The 18634-nt window shown below is 37.0% G+C and overlaps 1 protein-coding gene and 1 pseudogene across 1 annotated transcript in view; one reads left to right on the top strand and one right to left on the bottom strand.

Moving 5' to 3' along the window:
- The window catches only part of Taf4b (TATA-box binding protein associated factor 4b), a 142426-nt gene that overhangs the window by 620 nt on the left and 123172 nt on the right, over positions 1-18634 (top strand). Inside the window, exon 2 of the mRNA XM_010644010.2 lies at positions 133-363. Within this exon, the coding sequence (XP_010642312.1) occupies positions 133-363 (231 nt within the window). The remainder of the gene's footprint in view (positions 1-132; positions 364-18634) is intronic.
- LOC104876035 lies at positions 12175-15335 on the bottom strand (annotated as a pseudogene).

Here is an 18634-nt window from a genome sequence, read left to right as displayed (position 1 = left end):
TTCTGTAAATGCTTGGGTTTTTTTTTGTTGTTGTTGTTCATTCTGCCAGAGACTTAATTCTCTCACTTCTAAGTGGTCCAACCCCATACAGGTAGGCATAGGACTGTACTTTCTGCTCCTGGGACTTCTCAGGGGCGCCCGCCCTGGGCGCCGTGACTAAGGCGCCCGGCAGTGTCTGCGTGGAGTCCCCGGCGCCCCAGCCGCTGCGTTCCCCCTTGGGGACCCTGGTGACCAAAGTAGCTCCGGTGTGTGCTCTGCCTAAACTCAGCGGCGGCCCTAGGCTGCCCGCCCCTCAGATCGTCACCGTGAAAGCCCCCACCACCGCGACAATCCAGTTGCCTGCCAATCTGCAGCTTCCTCCAGGTATGGTGCTCACCACTTCCAGCTGTTCCGTCGGTCCAGCCTGCGGTGACCCCGGAGACACCGCACCCCGATTGTTCCTTGCTCGCACCTCTAAAAAACTCCGAGCCAAGAGAACCTTTCATAATCTCGACTTTGCAGTGAAAGCCGCCCATTGGGCAGAGATTTGGCTTGACAGTGAACATCATCCTCGGTGTGGTTACATTTCCTAGTTAGTGAAGGAATGTTTTCACCTAAGAGACAGTCACTTTCTCCAGGGACACAGACAAAGCTTGGAGCTGCGTATTTAGCAGGGCTCTTGAGGAACTGGCACCTAAGCACTGGGTAGCCAGAGTTAATTTCCTTGGGGTAAAGAACCACCTTATATTTCTACACACTAAGATTTGATGTTTTAAAAGTGCTTTTTGGGCCGGGCCTAGTGGCGCATGCCTAGAATTAGTCACATGGGCGGCTGAGGCAGAAGGATCTCCTGGAGTTGGAGGCCAGGCTGGGCGACATAGTGGGTTCAAGGCCAGCCTGAACTACATACGGAGACCCTGTTTCCAAAAAAAAAAAAAAAAAAAAAAAGCCTTTTAAAAGTTATTGTGTGTTAAGGTAGAAAGAGAAGGGCCGGGGATTTAGCTCAGTGTTGCTTCCTCCTCCCTCGCAAGCTCAAGATCCTTAGTTCGATCCCCGGTGCCAAAAGAAGAAAGAAAAAAAAAAAAGAATTTTAAATTTGAGCAAGCCAAAGAAATTTACAGCCTCTAGTATCAGAAACAAAAGCTGCTTCCTGCAGTCTTTAGATGTTAAATGATTGTAACTTAGAGGGAACAAGTGCCGCAGTTGACAGACAGATCATAGCCATGCAGTTGTTATTTTTGAAGCGATGTGTGAATGTTCAGTTAATGAGCCTTTGACTGCTTTTTATCCTAAGGCTTACTACTCTCGTTGTGCTGTTTCTCTTGATTTACACAGAACTTTTGCTTTGCAGTAATTTACATATGGTACATGTGCTGAATGAAATTTGAATGTCTTTCTTCAACTGACAGTTTCTTGAAATTTGTCTTCTATAAATTGTGCTAGCAAAAATTGGAACTCTGACCTCTGAAAAACTGAGCCGAGAAACTTCAGTTAGTTTTGACTTAGATGATAAAGAAGTGAAGATGGGGGCTCTTTTTTGTAACGAATGCTGTATTTGGTCATGAACATCATAGGCTGATCATACTCTTCACTTTTAATGAAATTGTATTTCAGTTTTGTGTGGTACGCAAGATACCTATACTTCTTAAGACTGTACAACACCAGATATATTATTTGTTAGTTCTAAATTGTCATCTTGTGTGCTCTTACAAAGCACTTCTAAGTGTGTTTGAATTCATTTACTCCTCTCTTTTTATAATTTTGCACTACTTTCTTCTGTTAGAAATGATGCTATAATAAACATGTATATATGTTTTTATGCTGTTCTACAAACATGTTTTATTATAGGATAAATCAATACAAGTGAAATCATTGGTTCAAATGGTAATAGTAGCCATTGCCCGGTTTTACCTCCACAATGTTGCTTAAATACATAATCAACGAAATTAATAATTTTTAAAAACTACCCATGGGATCTAAAAAGTCATTTTCGGACTTAATTAATGGTAAGAATAAGTGAGCCTTACAGGTGAGTGAGGAGTGTTGACTTTGACTACAGAGAAATGGGGACTGAATAGTAATACTATTTTACAGATTTGAGTAACTATGTCTAAGAGGGCTGTTGTTGGTTTGAAATCAATTGAGTATATGATGTCGTGCCCTGGAAACTTTAGTCTGGGACCATAGAATAAATACTGGGTGGTTGTGTTCACCATGTTTGTAGATAATAAGGAGCTTGAATGGTTACCCTTTGGTGAACAGTGGTGAAATGTAGCAATAAAAGACAGAATATTAACCCTGAAGTCAATAGACCTAGATTTGTATCTCAGATACACCACTTAATAGCTTTGTGATCTTGGGCAAGTTTATTAACTTCATTCTTGGCAGTTCTTTTTAACCTCTGACAAGTGTCTTATAAGTTGTTCCTAGAAAGACCGTAAAGATTAAGTACAGTTCATGCAGGGCCTGGATGTTACAGAACTCTGGAGAACACCATTTACGTGGAATATAATAAAGGTCCTGGATATTTAAGGGACCTTGATAGTAATTAGCTCTAGGTACTGTACTTGGTGGTTGCTATTTATCTAATATATATTAGCATCTACTAAATTCTCAACAGTCTAAAATGGCAAATCTTTAACTTCAAAGCTTACCTGCCTTCATTTTGAGGGGGCATTAGAAAAATTATATTTGTTGTTAGAAAATTTGGGTAAAATGATTTACCTTCCAAAATATTTTGAGTGTATTTTTTCATCTTTTTAAAAAAAATGGCAGCTTCATTGAGACATGATTTTTTTTTTGTTTTTGCGGTACAGGGGATAGAACTTGGGACTTGTGCTTGCGAGGCAGGCAGTGGCACCACTGAGCTAAATCCGCAGCCCTGATTTTTTTTTTTTGTAGTGCGGGGGCGGGGGGTCGAACTTGGATACTTGCACTTGCGAGGCAGGTGCTGGAACCACTGAACTAAATCCCCAGCCCCTGATTTTTGTTTTTTAAAAAGGGAACATATTATAATGAGTGTTGAAAAATTTGATAAAGTTATAGCCACAACTGTATTCAAAATATACTCATAGAACATTTTACTTTCAGAAGATTTTAGTCTCTTTGGAATAAAAATGTATGCAACGCTTCTTCTCTTTTTATATAGTTAGAATTCTATGATACCATTTTCATGTTTTTAACCAGTATATGGGGACAGTTTTCTGTTATAAACTCAAAAGTTTACTTTTTAATGGTCACATAATCCATTAATGATTTCCTTATAGTCTGAGTTTCTTAGGTTTTTTTTAATTTTAGAAAAATCACTTAGAAGTAACAGTAAGGCAACTTTTTTGTATTTAGGTTGTGATGTGTTTCTTTATTATTTTGTATGACAGATAGTAAAAGTTGAAATTTCTGGATAAAAGAAATATGAATACATCTTTATTAGTATAATCATTTATTACTGCATTTTATTGCTAACTACATGTTAGATTCTATGCTAAATATCTTGGATACAATAGTAAATAAGGTAGACATTTCCTCTTCTGGAAATCAAATAGAGTTTCTAAATTTCTATACATTACTCTGGGCTGAGTTTTACATCAACCTTATTGTTTTATATAATATGTACATGTATAAGATCAACAACAGATAGAGAAAGTGAAAAGAAGAAAGTAAAAATCACCTGACATCTTAAGGGCCTATTTAAGATATTAATTTTAATAGAGATAAGTAAAAGCTCATGGCAAATCAACTTTCATGGCCAGAAATGTTGAACATTTTTTCATATATTTATTGGCCATTTGTACTTCTGTGAAATGTCTCTTCATTTTGTTTGCCCATTTCTTGTCTGGGTCTTTAATTTTATTTGGTCAGTTTTTTTTACATTCTATATACTCTTTTTTTATACATTCTTATCTATCCCTCTGTCTAAGGAATAGAAGGCAAAAATTTCTTTGCATTCCGTAGGTTGTCTTTTTACTTATTGATTCTTTTCCTGTACAGAAGCTTTTTAATCTGAAATATTTGTTGATTCTTGTTATTTTTTGTGCAGTCCATTTATTTTAATTTAGTACACAATGAGAGATAATGGGTCTAGTTTCAGTCTTCTGCAAACAGAAAACCAGTTTTCCCTTGACACCTGGCTGTATAAGCTGTCTTTCCTTTTACTTTTGGCCCTTCTGTCAAAGATCAAATAGCTCAGTATGTCTGGGGATGTTTCTGTATCTTTTGTTCTGTTCTATTGATCCATGTATCTTTCTGTCTTCTAGTACCATGCTGTTTTTATCTCTATTGCTTTGTAGTATAGTTTGAAGTCTGGTATTGTAAGGCTACCTGCTTTGCTCTTAATATCCAAAATTGCTTTTGTTATTCTGGGTCTGTTCTGGTTCCATGTAAATTTTAGAATTGTTTTCTCTAGCTCTGTAAAGTATGTTGATGGTATTTTGATTGGGTCTGCATTGAATCTGTGTAACAGTTTTGGTAGTATGGCCATTCTGCGTATGCGTGAGGGGAGAGACACCTTTCCATTTTCTCATTTCTTTACTCCTTTTTCAGAGTATTGTTGTTTCTTTGTAGAGGTCCTTCACTTTCCTGGTAGGTTAGTTTCCAGGTATTTAATTTTTTGTGATGCTGCTGTGAATGGTATTGTTTTCATAATTTTCTTCTCATTGAGTTTATCATCAGTGAGCACAAATGCTAGTGATTTTTGTATGTTGCTACAGTGCTGAAATTGGTTATTAATTCTGAGAGTTTTTTTGGTGGAGTTCCTTGGGTTTTCTATGTAGAATATCATGTCATCTGCAGATGATGATGATTTGAGTTCTTCATTTCCTATATGTATCCATTTTATTTTTTTTTCTTGCTTGATTGCTCTGGCTAATGTTTCAAGTAATGTGTTGAATGAAAATAGTGATAGTGGGCATCCTTGGCTTTTTCTTGATTTTAGGGGGAATGCTTTTATTTTTTCCCCATTTAATATGTTGCTGGCTGTTGACTTGTCATAAATAGCTTTTATCAAATTCAAGTTTGGCCCAACTATACCTGTTTTTTTCAGGTTTTTTCTTTTTTTATCATGAAGAGGTGTTGGATTTTTGTCCAAAGTCTTTTCTGCATCTGTAGATAAGATGGTGTGTATTTTGACCTTCTATTTATGTGATGTATTACATTTGTTGACATATGTAAGTTGAGCTATCCTTGCATCTCTGGGATGAATCCTACGTGGTCATGGTATATGATATGATCTTCTTGATGATGTGCCACCTTCTATTTGCTAAGATTTTGTTGAGGATTTTTGTGTTATCTTCGTAAAGGAGACTGACCTATAGCAGTGACAGCTAACATTTTAGAGGCCTAGTGCCTGAACTGCAACCCAAAGCTCACTTAATTATAGTAAAGTGTCCATACTACAATTCAACTTGAACACTGAGGCTTTAGTTTAGAAAAACTCATACATTAACATCTTTTGTCTTGAAAAACACAATAACACGACTTTCAATGATATAGCCAACTTTTTCTTGAAAGGGAAAAGTTTGCATTTGGTGTACTTTTGCACAGTTACCTTGATCTCTGCTGTTGTGTGGATGCTGATAATTTGTCAAACCTTGGCTCACACTTCCTTAGTTTGAGAGCAACAAGTGCAGTACTCAGCTTATCTGTTAGTCTGTTTCTCGTGTCCGATTTGATATAATTCAAAGCTGAAAACAGCTGCTCCCAAGCGTAAGGGAATCCAAACAAAATAAGAAAAGCAATCCCACGTGCTTTCGTTGACTTAAAATCATTTGGCAGAGAATTCCATGCTTTTAGGATTCATTTTCATTCCCACCAACTGTGGTGTCCTTTGTCCTCCTGTCGCATTCTGTCTTCTCAAGTGTTGCATGTAGGTCATAGAATTTATTTTTCCAGATAGAATTTTCTAGAAATTCCAGTAACTCCATTTCCAGATTTCCAAAATTTAACCAGTATAAGCAAGAAAGATCAAGTTCTTAAAATTTGGCTTATCTGAAGAAGAAAAACAAGGTAATCTCTGGCTTACAGAATTGTAAAAAATCTATGACTAAAGTTTCCTTTTGCAACTGCTACAATGCTAGAAAATTCCTTCTGTATTTCCGGATGGCTTGTAGAATTGTCTGCAAATGTATACTTTTCTAAATGCATTTTTAGATTTCGAAAATATTTCAGCTGCGCATTTTTAAGGTTTCTTTAAAAATTCTGTAGTTTTTTCTCAAATGTTTTGATATAATAAATACCCAGCCCCATTGTTTATAAGTAAAGCATTATACTATGCCTGAACCTCATCAAGAAGTATTTGAAGAACAGGGATTTAGCTCAGTGCCACTGCTTCTTTCTTTTTTGAGACAGGGTCTCACTATGTAGTTGAGAATGACCTGGAACTCACTATGTAGCCCAGGCTGGTGTTGAACTCACAGCGATCCTCCTGCCTCAGCCTCCCGAGTTCTAGGATTACAGGTGTGTGCCACCACGCCCTGCTAGTGGCACTGCTTCTTGCCTTCCACGTACAGGGTCCTGTGTTCAATCCCTGGTACCAAAAAAAGTATTTGAAACTGTCAAAAATTAAGAGTGTGAACCATGATGCAACTCATCATTTTTGTGACATCTTTGAGGATATTGTCTAATATTTTGCTGCTTTCCCTGGTACAAAGAGCTTCTTGATGTATATATAATACAATGAAACTGAATGACTGGATGTTTTGCTTCTTTAACAAAGAACTGTATAAATCAGATGTTTCCCCCACCTTGCATAGTGACCATCACTAGTAATTGAAATCATGTTTTCTGGTCTGAAGTCTTAGGACAAGAAAGCCTCCATCTCAGCACTGTAGACCTCTGTCCTTGGTGTTCTTCCAGGTGAAGACACCAACTTTACCAGGTCTTCTTTCATGATATTACCAACAGCAGAATTACTGCTAGCCTTGCGGTTTTGTTCAAGCACGTGGAGTCACAGGCTGCCTTTTAAGTCAGTGATGAGCTGCTGACTAACATCACTTGCCATGAGCAGGACTCGGTCTGTAATAGTATTTCTTCTGCTAAGTGGCATCTCAAAGATGCATTACATAGTTTTAACCTTATTTGAGAAATCTTGAAAAAGGGAATTACTCCTAGACAACATGGCCATTTTGATAAAATCCGTATCAGTTGGGGTTTGCCATGTTTTACCATACACAATGAAATTTGAAAGCTGGCAGCTATCGAATGATTTGTTTTAGATAGATAGTTACAAAAACTAAGATACTGGATGGAAATGATATTTCCTTAATTTCCTTTCAAGAACTCTTTTCTTTCAGTTTCACCAAGTTTGGCAACACTTGTGTTTGGTGTCAAAGTTCTGTCTGACACTTGATGTACAACACACAGTACTTTTTAGTACATAGAATGAATAAAAAAAACACTTTCCCATTGTTTTGGTCACTCCACGTGTCTGTCCAGGTCTCTTGGAATGATCTTCCAACTATGTGTTTTCAGTTTTGCTTTATTTTTGCTGTAGTCAGTTTTTGGTGTTCAAGATGTGGAGTCCACAAAAATATAAAATTAAAAAAAAATGAAGCACCTTATACAAATCTATCTTTATACCAAAAATAGCTAACACTATTAACATTAAAGATTGGATATCCTCTGAATCAACAATCTATGGTAGTGATTCTCAGCTGGGGTTCCTTGTGAAGCCACTGACCACCAGCAGAAGGAGGCAATGGTCTACTGACCACCAGCTTTTGACCTGCTCTGAAAAATGCATGTGAGTGCATTGCCATTTTGCAGGGGCTTCTGCTAAGATCACAGCCAGGCCAAGCAAACATAAACTCATAAACTCTTCACAAACAACTAAATATGATTCTATGAATTCAAGTATGCCTGGGGGGCAGCACAACATTACAAGAACCTCAATTTCTTAATCGGAACATCTTTTGCTAAATCTTAGATAATAAATTTCAATTTTTCATAAAAAGCTCCAAAGTTAAAATCTTGTGTTAAAAAAACAAATGTATTAAAATTCATAGCCAGTCCAAGCATATATATATATGAATATATACATATGAATTTAGGAGTACTCCATCTCTTTCAGTTTCTTTGAAGAGCTTGAGGAATATTGAAGATATAATATCCTTAAAGGTTTTATAGAATTCAGCAGTGAATCCATCAAGTCCTGGGCCTTTTTTTAGTTGGTAGATTCTTTATTACTGTGTCAGTTTTATTGCTTCTTGTTGGGTTGTTAAGCGTCTTCTTGGCTTAGTAATTTGGATGAGTCTAAGAATCTGTCTTCAAAATTTGCTAATTGAAATACAATTTTCAAATTAGTTATTACCATCTAGATTTCAACAATATTTGTTCTGATTTCAACTTTTTCATTTATAATTGCATTAATGTGAATATTTTCTCTTTTGATAAGTCTAGCTAAGTGCTTGTTTATTTTACTTATTCTTCAAAGAATCAGCTCTTTGATTCATTGATTTTTTTTTTTTTTTGGTACCCTTTTTTTGGTCTCAATTTCATTAATTTCCACTCTCATTTTAATAATTTCCCTTCCTTCAATTTCAGCTTAGGGCTTGTTGGTTGTTGTTTCTCAAATATCTTAAGATTTCTCATAAGGCTCTTTATTTCGACTTGCTGTTTTTCTAATGTGAGCATTGATTGTAATGAATTTCCCTCTTAGAACTGCTTTCCTTGTGTCCCAGAGGTTTCAGTGAGTTGTGCAGTCATTATCATTAACTTCCAGACATTTTAAAATTTCTTTTCTTTACTTTTTTTTTTTTTTTTTTTTTTTTTTTTTTTTTTTTTTGGTACTGGGGATTGAACTCCAGACCATGGGCTTGCCAGGCAGGTGCTGTGTTGCAGAGCTATACCCCTACACCTGCCCTTATTTCCTCCCTGTACCAGGGATCAAACTCACACTTAGGACCTAAATTTTATTTTTTCCAGGACTGGGGATTGAACTCAGGACCTTGCACCACTGAGCTAAATCTCTGGCCCCTTAAAATTTCTTTTGTGACCCATTGGTTATTTAGGAGAATGTTAATTTTCCAGGAGTTTTTACCTTTCTGAAATTTCTTCTGCTGTTGATTTCTGTTTTTATCACACAGTGGTCTGATAGTATGCATGGGGTAATTCCAATTCTTGTGTATTTACTTAAGTAGGCTTTGTGGACTACTATGTGACCTATTTTGGAAAAAGTACCATGTACTGCTGAAAAGAATATATACTCCGTTGTAGAGGAGTGTAATGCTCTGTAAATATCATTAAGTCCATATGTTCATGGATGTGGTTCAGCACTGATATTTATTGATTTTTTTTTTGATCTATCTCTTTGCGAAAGTGGGCTGTTAAAATTGCTTACTATGATCTTGTTAATGTTTATTTGCTTTTTTAAGTTCAGCAGTTTTTGTTTTATGAAGATAAATGCTCCAGTATTTGGTGCATATATATTTATTAATGTTATCTCTTCTTGTTGGATTATTTCCTTAACTAGTTTGTCCCTTCTAATCAGTTGTAGCTTGAAGTTTACCATGTCTGATATTAGAATAGCTACCCATGTTTGTTTTCAGGGTCTTGGTGCATGAAATAATGTTTTCTTTTTTTTTAATAATGTTTTCTATCCTTTAATTTTTTAATCTACGAATGTGTTTTGGATTAGAAGAGTTTCTTGAATGTAACAGACTGTTGAATTCTGTTTTTTGATCCAATCTGCCAAACTGTCTTTTAATTGGAGAGTTGAGGCCGTTAACATTGGGAGATATTACTGAGATGTGTTGATTATTTACTGTCATTGCCTTCTTCATCTGTTGGTAACTTGGTTTACTTTTCCTGACATTTTTTGTTACTGTTTATCCATTGACCTTACTTGGAGTTTTCCTTTCCTCTGTTTTTTTAGTTGTGTTGGTTTCATCATTTTCATGAGTATTCTTAAATATTTTCTCAAATGCAACCGGGTATCTTTTGAGCTGGTCTTTTTCTTGGAAATATCTTATTTCTCCATCTGTTTTGAAGGGTAGCTTTGCAGGATAAGATAGTCTGTGTTGGAAGTTATTTGCTGTTAGTGATTGAAGTGCTTCACTCCAAGCTCTTCTGGACTTCAGGGTTTGTGTTGAGAAGTCTGCTGGGATTCTAAATGGCTTACCTTTATATATGATCTATGGCCAGCTTTAAAATTTTTTTTTTTTATAATAGCTAAAACTTGGCAACAGCCTAATTGCCCATCAACTGGAAACTGGATAAATATTAAAATAAATAAATAAATAAAATGGAGTACCACTCAGCCATAAAGAATGAGAAACTAGAGTCATTTATAGCTAAGTGGATGCACATTGAGGACATAGTCTTAGGTGAAATTAATAGGACACATATGTGTAAATACTGAATAGTTTTTCTGGTGGGATTAGCTAAAAGTGTAAATAAGGATCAAAATGTACAGTAGATAATGAGAAATAGGATAAAAGGTCTACAGGTGTAGGTCTAAAGGAAAAAAGGTATAGGGGAAGTGGGAGGGGTAGGGGAAAGCTAAGAAGGGGAAAAAAATAAGAGATAAGGAAAAAAATGGAAACAAAGCCATTGTAAATAGGGAAGGGTGGAGGGGATGAAAGGAGGCCAGGGGAATGGGGAAAAAATAAGAACCAAGAGACGTCATGTAAAGGTACAAGATCACAATGATGACTGTAACTGTATTGTATACCTAAAATGTAGCAGTAAAGATTTTTTTTTCTGGAATCTGACAGTTTAATAGGGATATGCCTTGGTGAGCTTTATTTCATCATATTTATTTGGTGTTCTGTAAGCATCACTTGTATTTTAAACTTTTTTCTTGTGTAGTGATATGTTGGTTGTTGCACTCAGTTTGTTCCAAATTCATGTTTGAACACTGAACAGTTCAAGAACTGAACAATTTTTTCCCATAAGAAATAATGTAAAACCAAATAACTGGTTCTGAGGCCCCAAAATTACACTTATTAAATTCACTTTTCCAGGACTATAACAAATTTCAAAATGATTTTTTTTTCTCTATCATTCTCAGTTTTCCTCTTGGCTTTACTGCTGGTATCACTTTCTTTGGAGCCATTATTATGGTATTTTGCACAAATAAAGTACAAGGAAAAGCACAGTGGCAAATATTTAATGCACTAACACAACACTCTATGTTGTCTGGGCAAGAGTAGTGCTTAGACTGAGGTGTCACCCTGATGTGTGACTCATTCTCAGGTAAAACTGAGTTTAGTTTGCTAGTACTGGATTGAGAATTTTGCATCTTTTTTTGGGGGGTACCAGGGATTGAACTTGGGTCCTTGCACCTGCAAGGCAAGCCACCAAACCGAAAATTTTGCATCTTATGAACACAAGGTACACACACACACACACACACACACACACACACACGTGTGTGTGTGTATATATATTTTAAAACAAGTTTATTTAAACAGTGAGACACTTAAAGGGAAAACTGTCTAGGATTCTTTTTCTTTTTTTATTTTATTTTATTTTTTTTTAATTTTATTGAGTTTATTGGTACATTTTAGGGATACAGCACAGTTACATTCATTGTTGGGATAATGTACCTCTACATGGCAAGTCTTGATTCTCATTTTTTCCCCTTACCTCTGCCCTCGCTTCACCCCCTCCTCCCCTCCCCATCTACGAACACTTTATTTTCATCTTTTCATTCTCTCACAGTTTTTTCTTTTCCCTTTTTGTTCTTCCCCTACGCATTACACCTTCCCTACACCTTTAGCTCCTTTCTAGGATTCTTTTTCTTTTAAAGAGTAATTTACTCCTACATAAAAACAGATTGCCCTACAAGTAACAGCTACATATAAAAAAGTTATAAAATTGTCCTTGGTTTTACAATGATAAATGAAAAAACATTGAAATTCTCCAATCAAACAAGGTATGCAAGGATTTTTAATGTTGTCTTTTTATGTTAAAACAGTGAGAGCAAAATAACTTACTGGAATGTAAAGATAAGAGCCAATGAGCATGCCACTAATGGAGAGAGGGGATTATTTTCACAGAACCAGTATCTCCCCATCCTGTCTCCATTTGATGTCAATGAAAGCATATTGTTGGCCATTTATTAAAAAAAAATTACAATATGCTTGTGCACACACACCACATACTTTTTGTACAATAAAGGGATGGGGAAGGGCTAAATGAAAGAATAGGGAAAACTGTACTGTAGTAGTCAGGATGTGGTGGAACCAAATTGCAAATTTTCTAATTGAGAATGTATTCTTGGTTTGTAAGAACAGAATTCTGTAGTAGAGTTGTTGCAGGTTCCTTTTTTAGTAGACCTCCTCTCTGCTGCTGGAACACATTAGTTGTATCTTTGTCCTCTGTTTCAGCTGTGCAGTTGTGTGTTTCATTGATTGGCTGTTCATTAAATCGGAATCTGGTCTGCCTCATTGACAAACCCTGTCATTCACAATAGGCTTTCATTAGTTTACTAAGTGGTGTATGCCTCTTAATCTTAAACTGCACCACAGAAGCATCCTGCCCCGCCGCCTTCAAATGAATATGATCATTGTTCTCAGTCTTGACTCCTTTCTTGGGCTTTTCCTCGACCACAGTGGCGACCACAGTGGGTGCCTGAGTCTTCTCAGCTGCTTCGCAAAAGAGGTACCAGGTCTGCACGGAATGGGCACACAAGCAGCATCAGAAGCGGCAGAAAGCAGCGGTAGTGGTGGTGGCTGAGCAAGAGGGCGTGTCCACAAGGGTTATTGTTTTGTAGTTTTCTTGTGGTGTGCTTGTCTGCTTTTGGTATTGGTAATACTGACCTTATAGTTTAGATGGTGTGTCAGGTAATAGTGACCTTACATTTGAAATCTGTGTTGCTCTTGATAATGCTTTCTTACAGAGTGAACTGAGACATATTCCCTTATTGTGGTTTTTTGGGAAGATTTTGAGGGGAATGGTACAGGAGAATCAGCTGATGGCATGGCAGCAGGAAGCAGAGAGTTTGATCAAGGAAGGAGAGAGATCCTTCCAGGCTTACCCCCCCCAAGCTTTACCCGCTCCCCGCTCACCCACCCTGCACATCACATTTATCTAAAAACTCATCAGCTAGTAACACCCTCCCATCCAATCACCTCCCATAAACGCATGAGGCTTTGGGAGGACATCTAGGACCATAACATTGATCTTTTATCTAGTTCCCTTGTGCGTGTGTGTGTGTGTGTGTGTGTGTGTGTGTGTACTTGTAGTGCTGGGGATCTAGTGCACTAGGCAAGCACTCTACCGCCACTGAGCTACATTCACATCCCTAATCTTTGTTGAAATTGAGGTGTTGAGGTCTACAGGTATTATGTTGAATTCTTTATTTTCTCTTTTTATTTTGGGTGCATGTATGTTTAAATGTTATAGCTTTTCTTTTGGAGACAGGGTCTCATTCTGTAATTCAGGATGGTTTTGAACTCATGGCAATCTTCCTGGCTCAGCCTCTTGAGTGCTGGGATTACAGGCATGTGCCACCACGCCTGGCTGTTACAGCTTTCTGATTTCACCCTTTATCATTATAAAACACCTCTTTTTTTTTTTTACTTTAAACAACTTTCTATTGACTTTTCTTATATAAACTACTTTGATACTAGTATGACTACTCTCGTCATTGTTTTTTGGAGGGAGGGGGAAGTGGTAGGGGTTGAAACAGCCTTCTCAGGGAGGTATATCCTCAACCCTTTTTTTTTTTTTTTTTTTTGAGACTGGGTCTTGCTAAATTGTCCAGGCTGAGCTTGAACTTCCAGTTCTCCCACCTCATCCTTCCAGACTGCTGGGATTATAGGTGTGCACTACCATGCCTGGATACTTTCAATGTTTTTCAGTCTTTCAGGATAATGTATTTCTCCTATAGGTAGTATATAATTGGATTTGGGGTTTTTTTTTTTTTTTTTTTTTTTTTTTTTGGTACCAGGGATTAGAACTCGGGTCTTTGCACTTGCAAGGCAGGCCACCAAACCACTGAGCTAAATCCCCGGCCCTGGATTTGGGGTTTTTAAAATCCAGCTCTATACTGTCTGCCTTTTGCTTGGATTATTTAATCCATTTGCATTTAATGTTGTATATAATTGGATTTAGGTCTGCCATTTACTTTTGTTTATTTGTTTTGAGACAGTCTCACTATGTAGTTAAGACTGACGTGGAACTCACTATGTAGGCCAGACTGGTCTTGAACTCACAGCGATGCCTCAGTCTCCCGAGTGCTGGGATTACAGGTGTGCGCTACCACGCCTGGCTGCCATTTACTTTTGTTTTCTGTTTCTTTTCTTTTTTGTTTCTCCAGTCCTTTTTTCTCATTTAAATGGCTATTATCTTGGGCAGGGGTTTTGGCTCAGTGGTTCAGCTGCCCGGTACCAAAAAAAAAAAAAAAGGTATGGTCTAGTGCAGTGATGGTGAACCTTTTAGAGCTTTCAGTGATAGAAACATCCTGCCATGGCAGCATGCCATAGGTTCACCACCACTGTCCTAGTATAATCATTCCTTTATTTTTTTAACATATTCTTTTGAATTTTTTTCTTAGTGGTTGCTTTTAGAGCTTACAATATAAATATGATGCCTACTTTACATTTATATTAACTTATTGAAGTGAGATAAGTAGGCCTTTCTTTTATGTAGCTTAAGAGTTCTTACCTCTTTGTGCATATGTGTGTATACATACACATGGTCTTATTGCTGTTATCGCATCTATAGTATAGTTTTAGTATATGTTATAGTTATATAGTGGTGTGTTTTTAAAAAAAGCTGCAGGAGAGCAAAGATATAATTTAGCTTTTATATTACCTCATTGTATGTCATTCTAGCTTTCATTTGTTCCCATAAAAGCATGCTAACATCTTAAGTCATGACTTCTTCGTGCAATACAGTTTTGTTTCCACATACATTCTGTGTGCTAATATTTGCAAAAATGTTAAATTTCTGCATACTAGTCTAAAAATAAAATTTTATGTATAGTTGTATACAGATGGTTTTTTAAAATTTCTGGAGAGAAGAAAAATAAGATGCATTTTATGTTGTGAAACTATACTGGATAATTACCTTTACCATTGCTCTTTGTTCTTACATGTGAATTTGAGTTACTGTCTGAGGTTGTTTGTCTTCATCCTGAAGAACTTCAGTTAGTATGTCTTGGGGTGATGTATCTACTAGCCTTGCATACGCTTAGTTTTTGTTATCTGGGAATGTTTTCATTTTTTTAAAAAACATTTTTACTATGATGTATATTGATACGGTTCTTTGTATTTATTCTGCTTGAAATTTTGTTGAGCTTTTTAGATGTTTAGATTGTTTTGCATCAAATTTGAGAAGCTTTCAGTCATTATTTCTTTGAATATTTTTTCTGTCTCTCCCCATTTCCTTACCTTCTGGTGCTCACATGATATCATTGTTAATGTTCTTGTTGGTCTTCCATGTTTTCTGAGGTTCTGTTCAGTTTTTTTTTTCATTTCTTTTTCTGTGGATTGCATACTTTCTATTGGTCTGTCTTCAAGTTTGCTTTTTTTTTTTTTGACAGTTGAAATCCTTTTTGGAACTCATCTTGTGAATTTATTTCAGGTACTATACTTGTTAACTAAAAAATTCCCCTCCCCTTCCCCTCCTTTTTATTTTTTTCTTTTCTTGATGTTGGGGATTGAACCAAGGACCTCACACATGCTAAGCAAGCATTCTGCTACTGAGCTACCCTCCCTGCCCCTCCATTTTTAAAGGAAAATATTTGTCTATCTATGGTGGCACTGGGAATCAAACCCCAAGGGCACTCTACCACTCAAGTAAATTCCCAACACCTTTTATTTTGAGACAGAGTCTTGCTGAGTTACCAGAGCTGGGCTTGAACTTGTGATCCTTCTGCCTTAACCTCTTGATGAACTGGAATTACAGATGTATGCCACTGTTTGTTTTCTTTTTTGAGATAGAGTCTTACTGTGTTACCCAGGCTGGCCTAGAATCCTTGAGTTCTAAGGATTCTCCTCAGCTTTCCCAAATAGAGCAGCTGGAAGTACAGGCATGGACCATCACTCACTCCTGGCTTCTAGCGACATTCTTTATTTAAGATATCATTATTGTGTTTTCTTCCATTGCTTTATTGCTTATTGTAGTCTTTTGAATACATTTGTAATGAGTAGTCTGGAGTCTCTGTTCATTAAGTCTGACATCCAATCCCCCTCAAAGGTGGTGCTTTTTGTTGCCTGCTTTTTTCTCCCTTGTAACAGTTAATGTGTCATGCTTTTCTGTTTACATGTCTCAATTTGTTAGTAAAAACTGGACATTTTAGATAGTATAGTTTAGCAACTTTAGATACTGATTCCTACTTGTGTGTGTGGGTGTGTGGCTGGACTGTGGAGTGTATCCTCTCCCACATAAGAAGCCCCTGATGTTGCTCCTCAAAAGACACAGCCTTGGGTACACACGTGGTCATCTTGGACAGGGCTGTCTTTTTTGTTCTCTGGTCTCTGTTTTCTTCTGCTGGTGTCACATTCAGCTGCGAGGATCCACTGCTCGCCAGCTGATTACTTTATTCTTTTCAACAGTGCCTGAAGACAGTGGTGATGTACTTGTGGCATGCATGCTGCAGCAGGCTGTTTGTATCATTGAAAGCTCTGAAAGGTTAACCATCACTGCCCTAACTTGCTGCACAGATTTATCCAGTGAATTTCTGGCTCCTTTATAAGTATAGTTTTTGAGGCCAGTGTTTGAGGTTTTAACCTGGAGGACCCTTCTTAGTTTTCTGTTGGTTCTCTGGTGTGTACCTATGGTTTAGCTTCAGTCTCTCATGAAATGATCACTCTCCACTGTACTTGAGAATGTCCTTGATCTTCATCACAATTTATTTGAAATAGTTTTGAACCTTTAGGGAGAGATTTGGAACAAGTGGCATGCTTCTCTCTGAGTGACACCTTTGCTTTAGGACGAGGATACTGGGTGAAGGTATGTGGTACACTGGTCTTCCCTGTTTGAGTCCATCAACATAAAACCTCAGTCCTGTGAGAGCTGGGGCTGGGGCCATTGGAGTCCAGGCATTCTCAGTGTACCATCCCTGAAGTAGAACCTTCTTTTTATGAGTGGGGATGGGTGAAGGAAGGGAGCCTCCAACCTCTTGGATGTACTTGTCATGAATTTATCCTCTTCAATATGTAGGGTGTGGTTCTTAGAGAGGGATGAGAAATGCTGAAGCGCTGCTCCCAGGAAGATACCATAGCCTTTGCTGGAAGCTTAGGAGAGAGGGAGCCTTGTGTTCTTGGCCACATTTCCAGGTTGCAGTTTCTGTCATGCTAAGCTGAGACAGAGAGGGGGGTTGGGTTGTTGTTCAGATGCCACTGATTCTTGCTGTTCTTTATGATTTCCTGTAGATCTTCTTTGATGATCATGTTTTTCCCTTCTGTATTATTTAGGTTGTTGTTGTTTTTAATAATGTTCATCATATGTTTACTTTGTTGGGGAATAGGTTTGAAGAGCTTCTCATGCTGCATTATGGATTTTGTTTGCTTGTACTTTGAATATATGTGAACTAAAATTTTATTCCACTTTGTGCTATATCTTTTAACTAATGACATCCTTTGCTAATCAGAAAGTTTTAGTTTTAACATAATTGAATGTATCAGATTTTACTTTTTTTTTTTATTTTTGGTATTGGGGATTGAACTTGGGACCTTGTGCTTGCCAGGCAGGTGGTGGAACCACCAAGCTAAATCCTTAGCCTCAGATTTTACTTATTTTAAAGAAGTCCTTCCCTGTCTCAAGTTCAAAAGATAATTTTCTACATTGTTTAAGAGTTAAATTTAGTTTTACTTTTGTATTATTAATGTTGTGTGGGTTTTAGTGAATGTTTGAGAAACAGGTGTCCAATTTCCTATTTTTTCCATCTAAACAACTAATTGACCTGACCTTATTTATTTTGTAGTCAGTTCTTTCCTTACAAGTCTGTAGAGCCTCATAAAAAAATAACACAGGTCGAGAATCTCTAATCCAAAATCTAAAACTTTTTTTGTGCAGTACTAGAGATTGAATCCAGGATTTCTCACTGAACTATTTCCCCAGTTTTTTTCTCTTTAAAAAAAAAAAAATTGAGACAGGCTGTCACCTAATCACTGAATTTCCCAGGGTGGGGATAAACTTTTGATCCTCCTGTGTCAGACTGCCATAGCACTGGGATTATAGTCACGTGCCATTATACCTGGCTCAAAATCTTTGGATTTTAGGCATATTGAATTTTGATATGCTCAATTGTTAAAGCGTATGTAAATGTTTAAAAATCCAAAAAATTCAAAAAAATCTGAAGCACTGTGGGGCCCAAACATTTTTTGGATAAGTGATACTCACTTGAGCCTATTTTGTGGTTCTGTCTTCTATACTCCTGGTCATCTTGTTTAGTCTTGGGCTCTTACCATATAAATTTATTAATAATACAGCTTTAGAGTTTTGATATCATGAAGAAAAAGTATTTTGTCTTCTTCAAGAATGTTTTACTGGGGCCGGGGATTTGGCTCAGTGGTTCCGGCACCTGCCTTGCAAGTATAAGGACCCCAGGTCGATCCCCAGTACCAAAAACAAACAAACAAAAGAATGTTTTATTGTATGCTTATTAGAGTTTTAACATGTTAAATAGCTTTCAGTGAAAACATTTTTACCACATTCTTTATGGTAATTAACAGGCATGGAATTCATTGTGTACTAAGCATTTATTTAG

Source organism: Fukomys damarensis, unplaced genomic scaffold (genome assembly GCF_012274545.1).
Source record: "Fukomys damarensis isolate Sample0158 unplaced genomic scaffold, DMR_v1.0_HiC HiC_scaffold_30, whole genome shotgun sequence".
Classification (NCBI taxonomy): Eukaryota; Metazoa; Chordata; class Mammalia; order Rodentia; family Bathyergidae; genus Fukomys; species Fukomys damarensis.
Note: the sequence above shows the minus strand (reverse complement) of the source record. Positions and strands in the feature narration are given on the sequence as shown.